At 43.1% G+C, this 17,925-nt stretch overlaps 1 protein-coding gene across 9 annotated transcripts in view; it reads left to right on the top strand.

Annotated features, from left to right (window-relative positions):
- Positions 1-17,925, top strand: part of SORCS1 (sortilin related VPS10 domain containing receptor 1) — a 1,093,315-nt gene that overhangs the window by 855,167 nt on the left and 220,223 nt on the right. For all 9 annotated transcript variants that reach the window (XM_073595916.1, XM_073595919.1, XM_073595918.1 and 6 more), the window contains exons 17-19: positions 1,082-1,195; positions 1,846-2,017; positions 15,758-15,944. In XM_073595916.1, coding sequence (XP_073452017.1) covers positions 1,082-1,195; positions 1,846-2,017; positions 15,758-15,944 — 473 coding nt within the window. The remainder of the gene's footprint in view (positions 1-1,081; positions 1,196-1,845; positions 2,018-15,757; positions 15,945-17,925) is intronic.

The raw sequence follows: 17,925 nt of genomic DNA on the forward strand, positions 1-17,925 counted from the left end.
TATAATTAACGATGCTGATAACAATAATGCCCCGGAAAATGTGTGATGGGACCTTGTTGTCGGAAATTCCGACCGTGTGTAGGCTCCATCACACATTTTCCATCGGATTTTCTGACACACAAAGTTTGAGAGCAGGATATAAAATTTTCCGACAACAAAATCCGTTGTCGGAATTTCCGATCGTGTGTACACAAATTCGACGGACAAAGTGCCACGCATGCTCAGAATAAATAAAGAGATGAAAGCTATTGGCCACTGCCCCGTTTATAGTCCCGACGTACGTGTTTTACGTCACCGCGTTTAGACCGATCGGATTTTCCGACAACTTTGTGTGACCGTGTGTATGCAAGACAAGTTTGAGCCAACATCCGTCGGAAAAAATCCTAGGATTTCGTTGTCGGAATGTCCGAACAAAGTCCGACCGTGTGTACGGGGCATAATAATTATAATTATTATTATTATAAATGAAAAATTACAGTACTGTTTGCTGCTTCCTTTATTGACTTGTAGGCATTTACCCATAAGAGACAACTAAAGAGCAAGCCAGTCAACTTCTAGGTTAAAGTGGTATTAATTTCAAACTTTGAAAATACTCTGACAGGCAGGGTTTTTATAACAGAAGAAACCCTGGTGTTCTCCTTTGTCATAAATGCCTCTCCTGGCCTGTCAGCAGTATTGTAATCTGTGCCATGATGATACAGCCCAGCCATTCAAGTGGCCGGAGAGAATGACTTCAGAAGGAAGACAGGGCAAAGATGTAAGTCCACCATAATGTATTAATATGCAGTGCATACTAGCGTTCTATGGCATAACCGTCCTGGGGGACCATCCATTAGAAAAAAAATAGCAGAGTTTGATACCACTTTATATTTCCTGGGCCATCTCCCATTTCATTGCACACGAAGTCTAATGCAGGTGTGGTTGGATAAATATGTAATGACCACCTTTTGGAAAGCCTCTGTGAACATTATCATGATGATCACATATTAATTTGTGACCAAAACTAGTAGCAGATTTGTAATTATATGCTGCACTCTACCAACAAAGCATGACTCTTGCCACTTCTCTTTTATGTTTTTAGCGATTATGGCTACGAGCGTCACAGCAATGGCCAGTGTCTCCCTGCCTTCTGGTATAACCCATCCTCACTGTCGAAGGACTGCAGCTTTGGCCAAAGCTACCTGAACAGCACCGGGTATGTATGATGACCAAACAAAATATTTCATGGCAAGTGGTGAACATGAGTGTATGTAAATGGTATCTCTTGGTACAATTTTCATTTGCAGTGCCACAATTTATTGCCATGTGTGCAGGGGATCAGGACTTAGGTGAGAGAGTGTGAATGGTATGGAGCATTTTAATCATGGCGAGCAGCAGTCGTTGGCTAATATAAAAATTGGCCTTGTTATGACTAAGGCCATTGATACAAAGGCCTTGAATTCACATTAAAGGAGGAAATGTTCAAATGTTGGTATGTGTTAGTGAATGATGTTTGATCCATCAAATGCAAATGTGGACAAGGAATGTTCTTTATAAATGTGATAAACGATAATGTGGAAAAAAATGCAAAGAATCCCCTAAAGATGTCTGTACACCTTACAGTCTAATTGTACAATCTCTATATAATCTTCTCTAGATTGATCAAAACTATGTTATGTAAAGACCTACTATAACAGTCCATTCAATGTGTATCCTTTCAAGCAGGCCCTCATACTACAATGCTGCTGGTAGATCTAAAGAAGGTTGAACAGTCAGCCGGTGTATGATCCAGTTGCAATAGGCTTTCTACTTTTTGCATCTTCCTCTCAGGCTTTATTGATCAGTCACATAAAACTTGTATTACAGTTACAGGAAGGTCGTGTCTAACAACTGCACAGATGGAGTCCGGGAACAGTACACGGCAAAGCCCCAGCAGTGTCCGGGGAAAGCGCCCCATGGCCTCCGTATCACTACAGTGGATGGAAAGTTAATAGCAGAACAAGGACACAATGTAACGTTTGTACTGCAGCTAGAGGAGGTACGTACCCTGTCCTCAGACCATCAAGAAATGTCAAAGATGACATGGAGACAGGTTAATTTGCTAGAAACACGAAAGCCACAGCTTTTTTTGAGTTTCCAACACCATAACCAGTTCTAGTCATGGCAATACTGTGAGCAAGCCTGAACAGTGAACGGGTATTAGACCAGGGGTCTTGATTTAATATTTGCGGAAGTCCAGTTGGTAAAATTTTATTCAGCAGAGGTCCGAATCTCATGTTTGCTCTAGAACACAGCCCTCCTGTACATCATAGTCCCCCCGTACATCAGTGTCTTCAAAATGTATTTTCACATCATAGCGCCCTCTTTATATCACTGTCCTCACCTCAGCCCCCCTTTCACATCATAACTCTCCTTAACATCACAGCCCCATCCCTTTACATCAGAGACCCCCTTCACATCACAATCAAACTCCCCTTTACAGCACAGCCCCCCCTTTAAAGCAGTCCAACAGTGCCCTCAGTTCCCCTTCACATCACACTGCCCCTGTTACACATCACTGTAACACCTTTATATATCACCATGCTCCCTTTACACATCAATGTGCCCCTTTACATATCACAATGCCCCTGTAGTGCACCCCCTTAAGCACCACAAGCGCAAGTAACTTGGATCCCCCACCCTGCACAGCCAGGCACACAGAATTTCCACAGTCACTCCAGAGTCAGAGAGCAGTCCTTGACTTTGTCTTTTTTTTTTGTTTTTTTTTGTTTTTAGGGATATGAACTTGGATAGGGATTGGAAATTATAGGATTCCCACTTGACTTCAAACAAACTTCAGGGACAGCTTCTCTTATATACAGTCCTATATACAGCCCCTCTTCTTCCTCCAGTACACTCTTGTTTGCAGAACCCAACTATGTTACCCTGTAGTAATTTTGTAGCAAAGGCCCATTACAGGCAAGGATTCTCAGCCCCTACACTTGAAGAGCAGATAGAGTGACACAGCTCACACTTTCCCAGCAATTCTTCTCTGTGGTCACTGATCTCAGCACCACCTCTTCTGGCACTGCCAATCCACCTGGCTGCAGCTGCCACTTTTCTTAGCCCTTCAGGCTAGCTTCTCCCCACATTCCTCCAGACTGATGCTCACCAGCCCACGTGGCTGACTCTTAGGAGATCTCCCGGACACGCTGAGCTGCTCCCGCTGTCCTCTTCTTGCTCCTGTGCCTCCAGGAAGGGCCTTCTCTTTCCTCCCCCAGACCTGAGGTCATACCCCCAGACTAGGGGGCACCCTGTGAGGGCCTCTGACAGCCTCCTAAGCACTCCATCTCCATCTTCCACCTGACTGCCTCTGCTGGCATGACTTGTGCCTACTTATGAGGTGGTCTGCCCCATGCCAGTCCTTTACTGGGGATTGGCTGAGGCCCTCATAAATATTCCAAACAGCCCCTCCTAGCTTCCACCCACTACATCTGGAACCTTCTCAAAGGTTTCAGAAAAAAAGGGGGAGGTACCAGAAGAGTTGTCTAAATGAGTTATCCAGGCTCCAGGTCCCGGTGCACACTTGTGTGTGGTGTGAGATCCCATGTGATTCGCACCGCACTGCAGTACAAATCACATGCGATGTCCGTGCAATGCGATTTTAGCCATACAGATAGTATGGATGATATCGCATCACATTTGGACCAAACTCACGCAGGACCCTTTTTTGGTCGCACCAGAATCGGATCGCATGGGTGTTCGCAGTGCGATGTGCGAGCTGAAATGGGGGTGTCATTGACATTGTTTTGACACTCCCAGCAGTTCACATATGGTAATGTGAACTGCTGTGTAAGTCGGGTATAATGCGGGGACCCGCAGTGGATTCGCAGGGTTCCCGCATCGTACAAGTGTGAACCGAGGCTGAGTCACTGAACCCTGATTCACAACCCAGGTCTGGCTCTCAGCCAAACCAATTTACCTACTGTACTCTAACAACTAACCTATTTTCATCTAATCTAGCACACTAGAGGATGCTACACCCCCTTTACACATCACCATGCCCCTTCACATCACTGTGCCTGCAGTCATAGCCCCCTCTCCTCCACCTTTACATCACAATCCCCCTTTAATTTGCAGCTTCCCCTGCTCAGCCCTACCAGGACAGAAGCACATAGCAGCTGGGTGGGTGTTCTCTATCACGTCTCCCATCTGCTCACCACAGGCGGGGGGGGGGGGGGGGTGCTGCAGATCGGGACAGAAGGCGGGGGCTGCCCAACTTATTATGTTTTGTCCCAATCTACAGCACCTCCCACCCCTGCCTGCTGTGAGCATGAGATCTCCAGCCAGGCAGGAGACTCGGGAGAGAACACATCCAGGTTGATAAGTGGCATTGCCCTGGTCCAGACAGGACTGTCGCTCGGTCTGGGTCTGGACAACAGTCTGCCATTTAGCAAACCCTGTTTTAGACTAACCCAAAACCTACTTGAATGCATAGACCTGGCGTCTCAAACTGTCGGCCCTTTAGCTGTTGAAAAACTACAAGTCCCATCTTGCCTCTGCCTGTGGGAGTCATGCTTGTAACTGTCAGTCTTGCAATGCCTCATGGGATAGACCATTACAATAATTTTAATGACTGGCAAAAACCAACTGCCACTAAAGCTGTGATGACCATCCTAATAAAATGGTGAGTGGTCAACTACTCTAAAGCCTGAAGGTCTTCAGGTCAGTGGTGGTTGGTTACCTGCAACCTCCATCAGTCAAGACTCCCTTTCACCGGTAGCTCAAAGGACTTTCACTTTTGAAATATCATAAATAGGGATTGTTGAAATTACTGCAAATTGGATACATTTCTTCTAAATTAGGGAACATTTGCTGGAAGAAACAAAAAGTTGGAAACAGCCACAGCGATAGCTGACAACATTTTCCATTCTAGGTACACTTTGATACAAGAACACATTTAAAAAAACACCAAAAAACACTAGCCTGTAAAGAACAGAATTAGTACTTGCTTACCCCTAAAATTATAAAGCTTCCCCCCTTAGTTACCCACAGAAAAAGTAATAGTCTTAACCTCATCATGGCCACCTTGCATATGGGCACCATGATTACAGTAGCTGTAATGATGATCAGATGATACACCGACTGGTTCCCAATCATTAGTTCAGACCACAGCTGTTAGAGACAGCATAATCTTACTCTCTGTGTCTGTCTCCAGCCCGACCCTGCCCCCCCTCGCCGGCTATTATTGTAAAAAAAAAAAAAATTGTCACTGCCAGCCCCTCTATTAGAGGCTGGCATAGCACACTATGTAAGTTATTTAAAAAAAAACGAGTGTTGTAAATACCCATTTTGAGCTGTCTTCAGGCTGGTCACGTGACTTGCGGCCCCTTTACAGCTCCGATGCATACTGCAGGAAGAGACGAGCGGCCACATGATCTCCCCGGCTGACGTTAGGGGGAGATCACGGCTCCTCCCGCAGAAGCCATTGATCGGAGCTGTAAAGAGACTGCGAGTCACGTGACCGGCCTGAACTCAGCTCAAAAACGGTATTTACACTGCTCATTTTTTCTAAATGACTTACATAGTGTGCTATGTCAGCCTGTAATAGAGGGGCTGGCATAGACTTATAAAAATGGGTTAAAAAAACACTTTAAATACTCTAATGCCCTGCACACACGGTCTGATTTTCCAACGGAAAATGTGTGATAGGACCTTGTTGTCGGAAATTCACATTTTCCATCGGAATTTCCGACACACAAAGTTTGAGAGCTTGCTATAAAACTTTCCGACAACAAAATCCGTTGTCGGAAATTCCGATCGTGTGTACACAAATCTGATGCACAAAGTGCCACGCATACTCAGAATAAATTAAGGGGTGAAAGCTATTGGCTACTGCCCCGTTTATAGTCCAGACGTTTGTGTTTTACGTCACCGCGTTCAGAACGATTGGATTTTCCAACAACTTTGTGTGACCGTGTGTATGCAAGACAAGTTTGAGCCAACATCCGTCGGAAAAAATACATGGATTTTGTTGTTGGAATGTCCGATCAATGTCTGACCGTGTGTACGGGGCATAAGACAGAGAGCAGCAGGGTCTTTTTCCCTGAGGAGGAGATCATAGCCTAGGGGGGCTGTTAGTCCTCTAGGTCAGTGGTCAAGTAGTCATCAACCCTGTCCTCAGGGTCCACTAACAGGCCAGGTTTGCAAGATAACTGAAATACATCACAGGTGATATCATTTGCTGCTGAGTGATTGCAGTATTGTAGTCTGCATCTCCCCAAGGTAATACATAAAACCTGGCCTGTTAGTGGGCCCTGAGGACAGGGTTGATGACCACTGCTCTAGGTCATCCTGCCATGTGCCTGTGGGTTGTCAAGACCTTAGTTGGGCTAGTGTGAGGCCTACTTTGCTGAAAGTTAGACGTGTGCACAACGGAAAATTTTGTTCTGTTATATTCGTTATGTTACATAATTCGTTTTTGGATAATTCGTTATTTCTGTAGAATATAAATATTCGATATAACGAATCGATTTGTTTTATTATTTCATTTTCGGATAATTTGTGATAACGATTCGTAATTCGGAATGTTGCATGTTTATTAAATCTATTAACACACACACACACAAGGACAATATCTCTTCTACTGCTTTTTAAAACTCATTACCTCTGCTTAACCACTTAAGGACTAGCCTCGTTTTGGATTTTAGGTGTTTACATGTTTAAAACAGTTTTTTTTGCTAGAAAATTACTTAGAACAACCAAACATTATATATTGTTTTTTTTCTAACACCCTAGAGAATAAAATGGTGGTCATTGCAATATTTGCGCAGCGGTCTTATAAGCGCACTTTTTTTGGAAAAAAATCACTTTTTTGAATAAAAAAATAAGACAACAGTAAAGTTAGCCCAATTTTTTTTTATATTGTGAAATATAATGTTACGCCAAGTAAATTGATACCCAACATGTCACGCTTCAAAATTGCGCCCGCTCGTGGAATAGCATCAAACTTTTACCCTTAAAAATCTCCATAGGCGACATTTAAAAAATTCTACAGGTTGTATGTTTTGCGTTACAGAGGAGGTCTAGGGCTAGAATTATTGCTCTCGCTCTACCGGTCGCGGTGATACCTCACATGTGTGGTTTGTCCACCGTTTTCATATGCGGGCGCTACTCACGTATGCGTTCGCTTCTGCGCGCGAGCTCGTCGGGACAGGGCGCCTTAAAAAAAAATTTTTTTATTATTATTTATTTTACTTTATTTCATTTATACTTTCACTGTTTAAAAAAAAAAAAAAAGTTTGGATCACTTTTATTCCTATTAAAAGGAATGTAAACATCCCTTGTAATAGAAAAAAGCATGACAGGTCCTCTTAAATATGAGACCTGGGGTCAAAAAGTCCTCAGATCTCATATTTAGACTAAAAAAAAAAAAGTCGTTTAAAAAAATGACACAAAAAAAAAGTGCCTTTAAGAGAAGTGGGCGGAGCCGACGTAATGACGTCGCTCTGGCCGTCCTATGGTATAGAGACGGGTGGGCACCATCTTAGCCTCACTCATCTCTATACTGAGGAAGAGAAAGGACCGGTCGCCTCCGCCGCTACCGACGGCTCCGGTAAGCGGCGGTGGGCACGGGAGAGCGGCGAACCCGCCACAGAGACCACCATTATCGTGTACAGAATCGCCGGCCCTAAAGATGGATACCTCGGTTGTGGCAGCAGCTGCTGCCGTTACCGAGATATCCATCTTTAAAGTAATGATGTATATATTCAGTGGCCGGTCCTTAACACTCTTCTCTCTCTCAGTTCTCAGGAATGCACGTTGCCAGTAATTCAATATCCAGCACAAAATGAATCAGCTGATTGGGCTGTAAGAGTTACTCCGAGTCGACCTGCTGTTCCATTAGACCTTTAACGAATTAAGGAATCATGTCAAATTCATTTGTTATTTTCGTTATAATTACTTTCGTATTCGTTGAAATTCGTTACATTTTTTTTCAGACATTCGGATGAACCTGAATGTCCCAAAGATGCAAAATTTGTCTGAATTTCGATCCGTTACGAAACAGATTGCAGATGCCTACTGAAAGTTGCTGACGCTGACTGAGGGGCTGGCATCTGATGATCTAGTCTGATATCATGGGGTGAAAGTGTCTGCAGGATATTGGGAGGAGACCACCAATTATTCAAGGACATTAGTGAGTGCAGACTGGTGATAGAGATCCTAGAGACTGTGTGCTACTGCCATCCCTCTTATGCTAGAGTCAGTGTGTTAAGAACTTCAATGCAGGGCACTGTCAACCCCTTCCTGCCCAGGCATAGTTTCAGCTTTCAGCACTGTTGCACTTTAAATGATAATTGCACAGTCATGCAACACTGTACCCATATGACATTTACAAAATTTTTTGAGACAGATAGAGCTTTCTTTGGTGGTATTTAATCACCATTGTGATTTTTATTTTTTGCTAAACAAACAAAAAATAATAATTTGTACTGATGAGGCGGCACTGATGAGGCTGCGCTGATAAGGTAGCAATGACTGACACTGATAGGTGGCACTGATAGGCTGCACTGATGGGCACTGATATGCTGCAGTGATTATCAGTGTAAATGTCCCCTGTAACTAGCAAGCCGCTTATTGGCTTTCCTTTCCTCAGACACTGACAGCGCTAAGGAATGGAAATGCTGATAACCGCCATTTGTTTACATGTGATCAACTGTGATTGGGCACAGCTTATCACATGGTAAATAGCCCACACCATCAGCACTTTACCCTGATTGGTGTGTCTAAAGGATCCCCGGGGGCACGCACGTATGATGCAATGTGAAGGACGTCCAGTCAGAACAGTAAAGCCCCCGCCCAACTGTCAATCTGTTATAGGCTGAACAGGGAAGGTGTTAAAGGGGACAACGGGGTTGATTTACTAAGAGGAAATCCACTTTGCACTACAAGTGCACTTTTAAGTGCAGTCGCTGTAGATCTGAGGGGAAGCTCTGAAATGGGGGGAAGCTCTGCTGATTTTATTATCCAATCATGTGCAAGCAAAAATGCTGTTTTTTATTTTCCTTGCATGTACCCCTCAGATCTACAACGACTGCACTTCTAAGTGCACAGTGGATTTGCCTTTAGTAAATAACCCCCATTGTGTCCGGTATCCTAAAGAGCTCAGTCTATTTAATTCTTAGTGAAGGGAGTTTGCTTGGATATCCAAAGAGGAAGATTAATTTCCTCAAGTTCCTAATACAAAGCTCAGTTTATCCTTTACTTGTGCAAGGACTTAGATCACAGTTCTACAAAAGAAAGTTCAGTGTCTTCAAATCGTTACTAAGGGTTACTGGAGTGTTCTACCATTACCCACTACCTAACCAAGTAAATATGCCAAATACATACAAAAAAAAGTCTGAAAAAGTAGATGCTCAAACAGGAGTATCATGTGTAAGAAGCCTATGATTGTGATTTGCATACCTCAAAGGTTTCATATTTTTTTAAGGAAAAATAATATTTATTTTTTTTGTTTGAATAAAAAAATAAAAACCCTTCTCAATTGTTTTTATTTATTTATTTATTTAGCTATAGGCAGATTTTTGTTATTTTTATTCAATGTAATATTTTTTTAATAAGGTATTTGTATCTAACAATTATACTATTAAATAAATGGCACTGCAGATCCTACTGCAGCCTGAAGTTGGCAGTGTTCATCTGTGGCCTGAAGGTACATTTTCTCAGTGAAGCTTCCATGCATGCGATCTTTATGTCATAGCTGGCAAAGTGATAGCCAGAAACCAATCTGATTTCTTCCCAAACATCAGTGGGGACCCCACCTGAAAGTGACAGCCCAGATTGAAGGTCAGCAGCTGCATAAAGTGTCAGCTCCTAGTACTCAAATGGGTTATATGTAGGCAACCAGAGAAGGGTTAAAGTCAGATGTCCTTTTTTGCTCCCTTGTTCTAGGTTAGGGACTAATAGTAATGAAGCAAGAGGGTCAGCGTGACAGCCAGGCAGCTGGCATTTGCAAAATGAGAAGTCAGCAGTGGAAGCCTTCAGGAAATGTTTCCTTTAATTGAAAAGAGGATGTTCTCGCAGCTGTTACAATTTAACAAGATTCCCCAATCAATGTCCAATTACAGTACATGGAAATCACAGCTAAAGACAACTGGTTGTTTGGAGGACAAAGGGAGATTAATGTGAAGATGAAAATAGATTCCCATTTGTGTAAACAGAACTTAATGTGCCACATTTAGAAATGTCAAGGTGCAGAAATTGGATCAAAGCAACAGAAACATAATAAATGGCAGAGACGTGAATAAAGGGAGTAGTAAGAACTGAAAACCAAAACATTATAGAGTTCACGAGAGCTTTCTAAAATACACTATATTGTCAAAAGTATTGGGACGCCTGCCTTTAAATACATGAACTTTAATTGCATCCCAGTCTTAGTCCGTAGGGTTCAATATTAAGTTGTCCCACCCTTTGCAGCTATAAGGCCCCTTTTACACTGGGGCGGTGGGGGCGTCGGCAGTAAAACGGCGCTATTTCTTAGCGGCGCTTTACCATCGTTTTAGCGGCGGTATTCGGCCGCTAGCAGTGTGGTTTTAACCTCCGCTGGCGGACGAAAAAGGGTTAAAATCGCTCGCATAGCGCCGCTACAGCGGCGGTATAGCCGCGCTGCCCCATTGATTTCAATAGGCAGGAGTGGTGAAGGAGCAGCTCCAAAGATGCTGTTTGCAGGAGTTTTTTTTCTCTCCTGCCAGCGCACCGCTTCAGTGTGAAAGCCCTCGGGGCTTTCACACTGGAGAAACAGCAGCGGCAGTTTTAGGTCAGTTTGCAGGCACTATTTTTAGCATAATAACGCCTGAAAACCGCCCAAATGTGAAAGGGGCCTAACAGCTTCAACTCTTCTGGGAAGGCTGACCACAAGGTTTAGGAGTTTGACCATTCTTCCAGAAGTGCATTTGTGAGGTCAGGCACTGATGTAGGACAAGAAGGCCTGGCTCACAAGTCTCCTCTCTAATTCATTCCAAAGGTGTTCTATCGGGTTGAGGTCAGGACTCTGTGCAGGCCAGTCATTCCTCCACCCCAAACTTGCTCATCCATGTCTTTAAGGACCTTGCTTTGTGCACTGGTGCGCAGTCATGTCCAATCACATGCTGGAGGAGGGACAAGACCCATTTGTGTTACTTAACCGCACCAGAGGAAAATCAGGTCTCCTTCCCTGCTGGTTAGGGCTGTGCTGTGTGGCATAGCTGTGAAAATCCCAGGACTGGATGGACAAAACTAGAAACTACAAACTACTAGTACAAAATTAGAAAATCTTTTGGCAGGTTGAAGGTTATAATTAATTTATATATTTAAAGTGTTACTAAAACCACAATATTAAAATCAGTTTGTATTTGCAGTAAAGTATGCTTGTTATACTCACTGTGGAACCTAAGGGGTTAATCCTCTGCATTGTGTAAAAAGGCTGTTTGAGCCTGTCTTCTCTGATCTTCCCCTTTTTCCACTGTCCCCAATCCATCTCCTGGTAGTACAGAGGCTAGGGGAAAAGCTGCACTTGCTCAGTTTGGTGTGTATTGCTAGAGAGTCTATTTTTTTTTTTTTTTGGGAGGGTGCATGTGATCAGCACAGGGCCAATCAGCACTGTCCAGAGAGAGGGTCAGGGGTCCTGCAGCCTCACAGGACAGTCAGAGCAGAATTAAATCTCCTCCTACAAGCTTTAATCAGGTATGGATAGAAGTCACAAGACTGCTATATACTGCTGATGAGAAAAGGTATTTAGCAGTTTATATTTACTAAAACTATTTCCATGTTCTGTGTACTGTGGGAGACCAGATATAGAGAATGCAGGGTCCTGGGTTTAGTAACATTTTAACTGTTGTTTTCTCATAGTTCATCATTAAAGCTAAGTAAGCCCCCCCCCCCCCTTGTATTAAATTGACGCCTTTCTCCTTGCTTGCATTCATCTGAAGCTGGAGGTCAAGCCACAATCTCTGTTTTGCAAAATATAATTTCTGTTTTAGGAATCCAAAGAAACAAATGCCGCAAGGTGACGCAAGGTGTTGCCGGTATGATCAATACAGCATTACAAGAGAACAAATCTATAATTTTTTATGTTCAATAAAGATTTTCTTTTCTTTCTACTCTCCAATTAAAATACATGACATCGGGAAGAGAAAGAAACGTTCAGTTTTCCTTTTTGTCTTTTTGTGTTTTTTTCTCGGCAAAGCGTGTGCATTACCCAATAATAAAACCGGTAACTTATTATTTCCTATTGACATTCAAGCACAGAAATTCTTTATTATTTCTGCTGCAAACATATAAAAAGGCCGACTGCATTGCCGTAGCATTAAAAAGAAAAGAGCCAGCATTACCCAGGCGTGATAATGGATGAGTTTATTAGAAAGTTCCTAAAAAAAAAGACCTGATAGAAAGTGTAATATATGTAGCGTAAAAATGAGACCTGAGTCAATTTCATTATTCGAAGGGATACAGATATTTGTCTATTATAAAAGGAACACTAAAACGCGAGGCAGCATAAAGTTAACTATCCATAGTTGGGGAGGGAGTTAAGCCACTAAAAATTATTTTTTCAGTTTTGGACAGATACAGTGATAGATCTCTTTTTAAAAATCTTTGCATCTCAATGTGCAGTCCTACTAAAGGGGTCTTACTTTCCTTTTAACTACCTCCCTCCCGCTGTATAGTGAAATGATGGGCGCAAGGTGCCTCTCTTATCGTACTTGCGTGCCCGTGGGGTCCTGCAGCTCGGCGATCGTGGTGTGCTCTGTCCCTGGGACATTGCGCATTGCCGATCTTGGTAAAGAGCCGATGATGAGGCTCTTTACCCATGTGATCAGCAGTGTCCAATCACAGGTGATCACGTGTAAACAAGGAAATGCCAGTTATCAGCATTCCTCTCCTCACACTGACTACGTGTGGGGAGAGGAGAGCCCATCAGCAGCATTTCCTCACAGGGGAGATCTGCACAGATAATTAAGGCACTGATCATCAGTGCAGCTCCAACAGTGCCCAGTAGTGATGCCAGTAAGTGCCCAGCAGTGATACCAAACAGTACCCATCAGTGATACCAGTCAGTGCTGCCTTTCACTGCCCATTAGTGCCTGCTCATCAGTGCCACCCATCAGTGTCGCTAATCAGTGGCTATCAGTGCTGTATATCAGTACCACCTATCAGTGCTGCATATTAGTGCCTCCTTATCAGTGCCACCTCATCAGTGCCCTTCAGTGCTGTCTCATCAGTGCCCATCAGTGCAGCCTATCATTGCCCATCAGTATAGCCTCATCAGCACACATTCGTAAAGGAGAAAAAATACTTATTTACAAAAACTAAGAAAAACTATTTTTTTTCAAAATTTTCAGTCTTTTTTTTTTTTTTTTTAGCAAAAAATAAAAAGCTCAGTGGTGATTAAATATCACCAACTGTCTGTCTCAAAAAATGATAAAAATTTCATATAGGTACAGTGTGGCAATACTGCGCAATTGTGGCAAAATGCGACAGCACTGAAAGATGAAAATCAGCCTGGGCAGGAAGGGGGTAAAAGTGCCCAGTAGACAAATTATTAATAAAAGTCAGCTCTGCCTAGATAAAATTGTTACATTTTGCTTGGTCACCATTGCTTTGAATCACTCCTTGGTTCTGGAAATCTCTGGTGGTGTTTTCTATTTCCACCTTTTCGCACAAAACTGTCATTCTCTGTCATATACAGGGGCGGACTGACAACTCATGGGGCCCCCTGTGTTGCCACTGGAGTCCTCTTCCACTCCTTCATGACAACATCACGGAGCTGGTAGATGTTGGAGACCTTGCGTTCCACCACCTTCTGCATGAAGATGCCCCACAGAATTCAGTAGGGTTTAGGGCTGTAGACATGTTTGGCCAGTCCACTACCCTCAGCTTCTTTAGCAAGGCAGTGGTCATCTTGGAGGTGTGTTTGGGGTCGTTATGTTGGAATACTGCCCTACAACCCAGTCTCCAAAGGGATCATGCTCTGCTTCAGTATGTCACAGTACATGATGGGATTCATGGTTCCCTCAATGAACTGTAGCTCCCCAGTGTCGGCAGCACTTATGCAGCCCCAGACCATGACACTCCCACCACCATGCTTGACTGTAGGCAAGACACACTTGTCTTTGTACTCCTCACCTGTTTGCCGCCAAACACGCTTGACACCATCTGAACCAAATAAGTTTATCTTGGTCTCATCAGACCACAGGACATGGTTCCAGTAATCCATGTCCTTAGTCTGCTTGTCTTCAGCAAAATGTTTGTGGGCTTTCTTGTGCATCATCTTTAGAAGAGGCTTCCTTCTGGGACAACAGCAATGCAGATCAATTTGATGCAGTGTGCAGCGTAAGGTCTGAACACTGACAGGCTGACCCCCCACCCCTTCAACCTTTGCAGCTATGCTGGCAGCACTCATACGTCTATTTCCCAAAGACAACCTCTGGATATGACGCTGAGCACGTGCCCTCAACTTCTTTGGTCGACCATGGAGAGGCCTGTTCTGAGTGAAACCTATTCTGTTAAACTGCTGTATGGTCTTGGCCACCATGCTGCAGCTCAGATTCAGGGTCTTGGCAATCTTCTTATAGCCTAGGCTATCTTTTTCAGATCCTCAGAGAGTTCTTCGCCATGAGGTGCCATGTTGAACTTCCAGTGACCAGGATGAGAGAGTGAGAGCGATAACACCAAATTTAACACACCCGCTCCCCATTCACACCTGAGCTGAGACCTTGTAGCACGAGTCACATGACACCGGGGAGGTAAAATGGCTAATGGCAATGTAGACATTTTCACTTAGGGGTGTACTCACTTTTGCTGCCAGCGGTTTGGACATTAATGGCTGTGTGTTGAGTTATTTTGAGGGGACAGCAAATTTACACTGTTATACAAGCTGTACACTCACTACTTTACATTGTAGCAATGTGTCATTTCTTCAGTGTTGTCACATGAAAAGATATAATAAAATATTTACATAAATGTGAGGGGTGTACTCACTTTTCTGAGATACAGTGTGTGTTTGTGTGTGTGTGTGTATGTATATATATATATATATATATATATAATCCTTATAGCTTCATAAATAGTAGTTTCAATAGGAATACTAAAAATAGTAACCTACATTTTGAGAGGTTGCGGTAAACCTACTTCAAAACCTTCCGTGAGCTCAAGTGAAGAATACTCTTGACTCCATGTAGGATATCCAACATAAGTAACAAACCCTGCAAATGTTATTTTAGAGGAAACTGGCATAGCCACAAAGAGGGACAACTCCATATAAATTAGTTTATTCCATATGGGGCCAACTTCATATGAGGCGTGATCAGATTAGGTGTCCTTAAACGTTTTTCCATTAAGTGTATGGGGAAGGAAAAATGTAACTCCCCAGCAGAAATGCTCTTCTAAAATACCACCTGTGTGATGGGATGGCTTTTAATATATTGCAACAAAAACAGGTCCAGAATTCCCTTCTAGGCCAATTGACTTGTGCTGCCATTGTGTAAACCCATGTAAGCTCCCAACTGGACTAGTCACTGTCTGAAAAGGCTTCAGGTGACAGCACAGGAGTCATGCAATTGGCTACACAAGAACCCACCACTGCATTGTGGGAGACATAAGAGAGAATCACACCCCTTATACCTTGGTAGATCTTGGTATTTCCCTTGGTTCCAGCGAGAGCACGAATGTATCAGTTGGGTTTTTCAGTGGAAAGGTGGGGTTGATATAAAGTCAACCTGTAACATTTGTTGTAATTTAATGTTTGTTTTTCTTTGCCACTCAGGGAGATATTCAGAGGACCAATATTCAGGTTGACTTTGGAGATGGAATTGCTGTTTCCTATGCCAACCTCAGCGCAACTGAAGATGGCATCAAGCACATCTATCAAAATGTAGGGATATTCAGAGTCCTGGTGCAAGTGGACAACAACCTTGGTTCGGACAGTGGAGTTCTTTATCTTCACGTAACAGGTAATGCTTTTGTTACTAAATCTCAATGTCTAAGATGGGGCTTATTCAGTCAGGAAATGGCAGTTGTAACCTGACCCCACTATAGACATCCATTCCAACCATTTTAAAGTCATGTAGCCCACTGTTGGGGAAACTCTAAATGTTCGTAACACACAGTATCATATGATGAAATGTTTTGTATTTTACAGCAGAAGAGACTCATTATTTCCACAAATCAGGGAAGAACATCATGCCAACTGTTTTTTATTTGTGGAACATATCAAAAACATATCATGTAGACATGTTCTTCAAGCTTTTATGGACAAAGACTCCTTTCTGGCTGCGTTACTCAAACCTCTTGTGGTGGCCGAAACCATGACATTCTTGATAAAGAAAGTCTCCAATAGTCTCTAAGGATCTATTCATGCCTATTCATGGCTCTAAAGTGCAGTAAAATGTGCATTTTAGTGTGCATATACCATTGTGTGCTGCAGTGCCATTAATTTTAGCAGTGACAGGTGCTCTTATTTTGCATCACCCGCCCCACTGATACTCACCTAAACAGGCAAAGTGACAAGTTCCCTTTAAAATATTCCAAACTGTGAAAATGTTGATTTTATATTTGTTGCTACAATGTTGCAGCATTGACATATTTTAGAATAAACTGTGACATTTTTGCCCTTTAATTACATGAAAGACCCCCCCTCCCCCTTCATCGCTGGCGGCATACACATCGCCTCCACTTTGCATCTCTGTCTTTGCTGCAAACTTTGTATCTTCTTAGAAATCCGCAATATTCCACGTAAACAGTATTTAAGGAGCCGAAGCCATTCGGAGCGAGGCAGTGCCACCTACTGTTCCAAATGAATAATTCATCGTACGCAGCAGACGTGAACTTTGTGCAATAGTCTTTGTGCGTCTGGCGGTATCAATCTTTGCACCGCAGGCTCCCCTTCCGCTAGACTATTAATATCCGTAATACCCGAGACATCAATTAATACATGCGGCTGCTGAAGTCTGCGTTAACTAATGCTATAATTTGCCTGTCGCCGGCTGAGCTAGGGGTTTTAATTATTCCGGAAATTGGAAGTCAGTAAATTTGCTGGCATTAAAAAGACTGTCAATTCCTCGGTCGGGTAGGAATGTCCTGAGTCCGGCAACCCACACTAGCCAATCAGAAATTCTCTTTCATAAAAAAAAAAAAAAAGTTTTGGCTCTTTGGCCTTAGATGCATTTCATATATGTCCTTCCTTGCCCACCCAATCACCATGCTAATGAAATTTTTTAAATTCAATCTTTTTTTTTTTTTTCAATATATACCTTTTGTTAGATCTAGTGATGCCATCACCGGGTCTCTTTGCTTCTCAATGCATTGTAAGCAGACCATGGCTGGTGGGAGGGGCTGTACTTAACCTAAAAACATTACAGCACCCTGCTTCAGTATTCTTCTCAAGAGTCCTTAGCCTTGATGGAAGCAGTGGGCTGGAACCTGGGAGGAGTTATGTAAATATCAATATGCGTCGATGAGTAGATGTCAGTCTGGAGCAGTGTTTCTCAACTCCAGTCCTCAAGGTGCCTCAACAGGTCATGTTTTCAGGATTTCCCTCAGATGAAACAGCTGTGGTAATTACTAAGGCAGTGAAACTGATCAAATCACCTGTGCAAAATAATGGAGATCTTAAAAAGATGACCTGTTGGGGCGCCTTGAGGACTGGAGTTGAGAAACACTGGTCTGGAGGAACAGGCCATCCTAGGCAAGGTGTACTTGCATCTAGACTGCCTTAGGTAATGCACACATATGATACTGAGCCTTGTCAAAGGAACCAAAATCAAATGAAGGAAGGGGGGGGGGGGTAGAGGCCGTCAAGCTGGGGAGGGAAAGAGCAAAATGATGCTGGTTGTCCTCCAGCCAAAAAAATTGGATGGACTCTATATGAGTGGCTGCTACGTGATTTACTTTAACGTTCCATCGATGAAGCTGTATTGCAGGTGTGACGTAGTG

This window comes from Aquarana catesbeiana, linkage group LG08 (assembly GCF_042186555.1).
Source record: "Aquarana catesbeiana isolate 2022-GZ linkage group LG08, ASM4218655v1, whole genome shotgun sequence".
In the NCBI taxonomy this organism is placed as follows: Eukaryota; Metazoa; Chordata; class Amphibia; order Anura; family Ranidae; genus Aquarana; species Aquarana catesbeiana.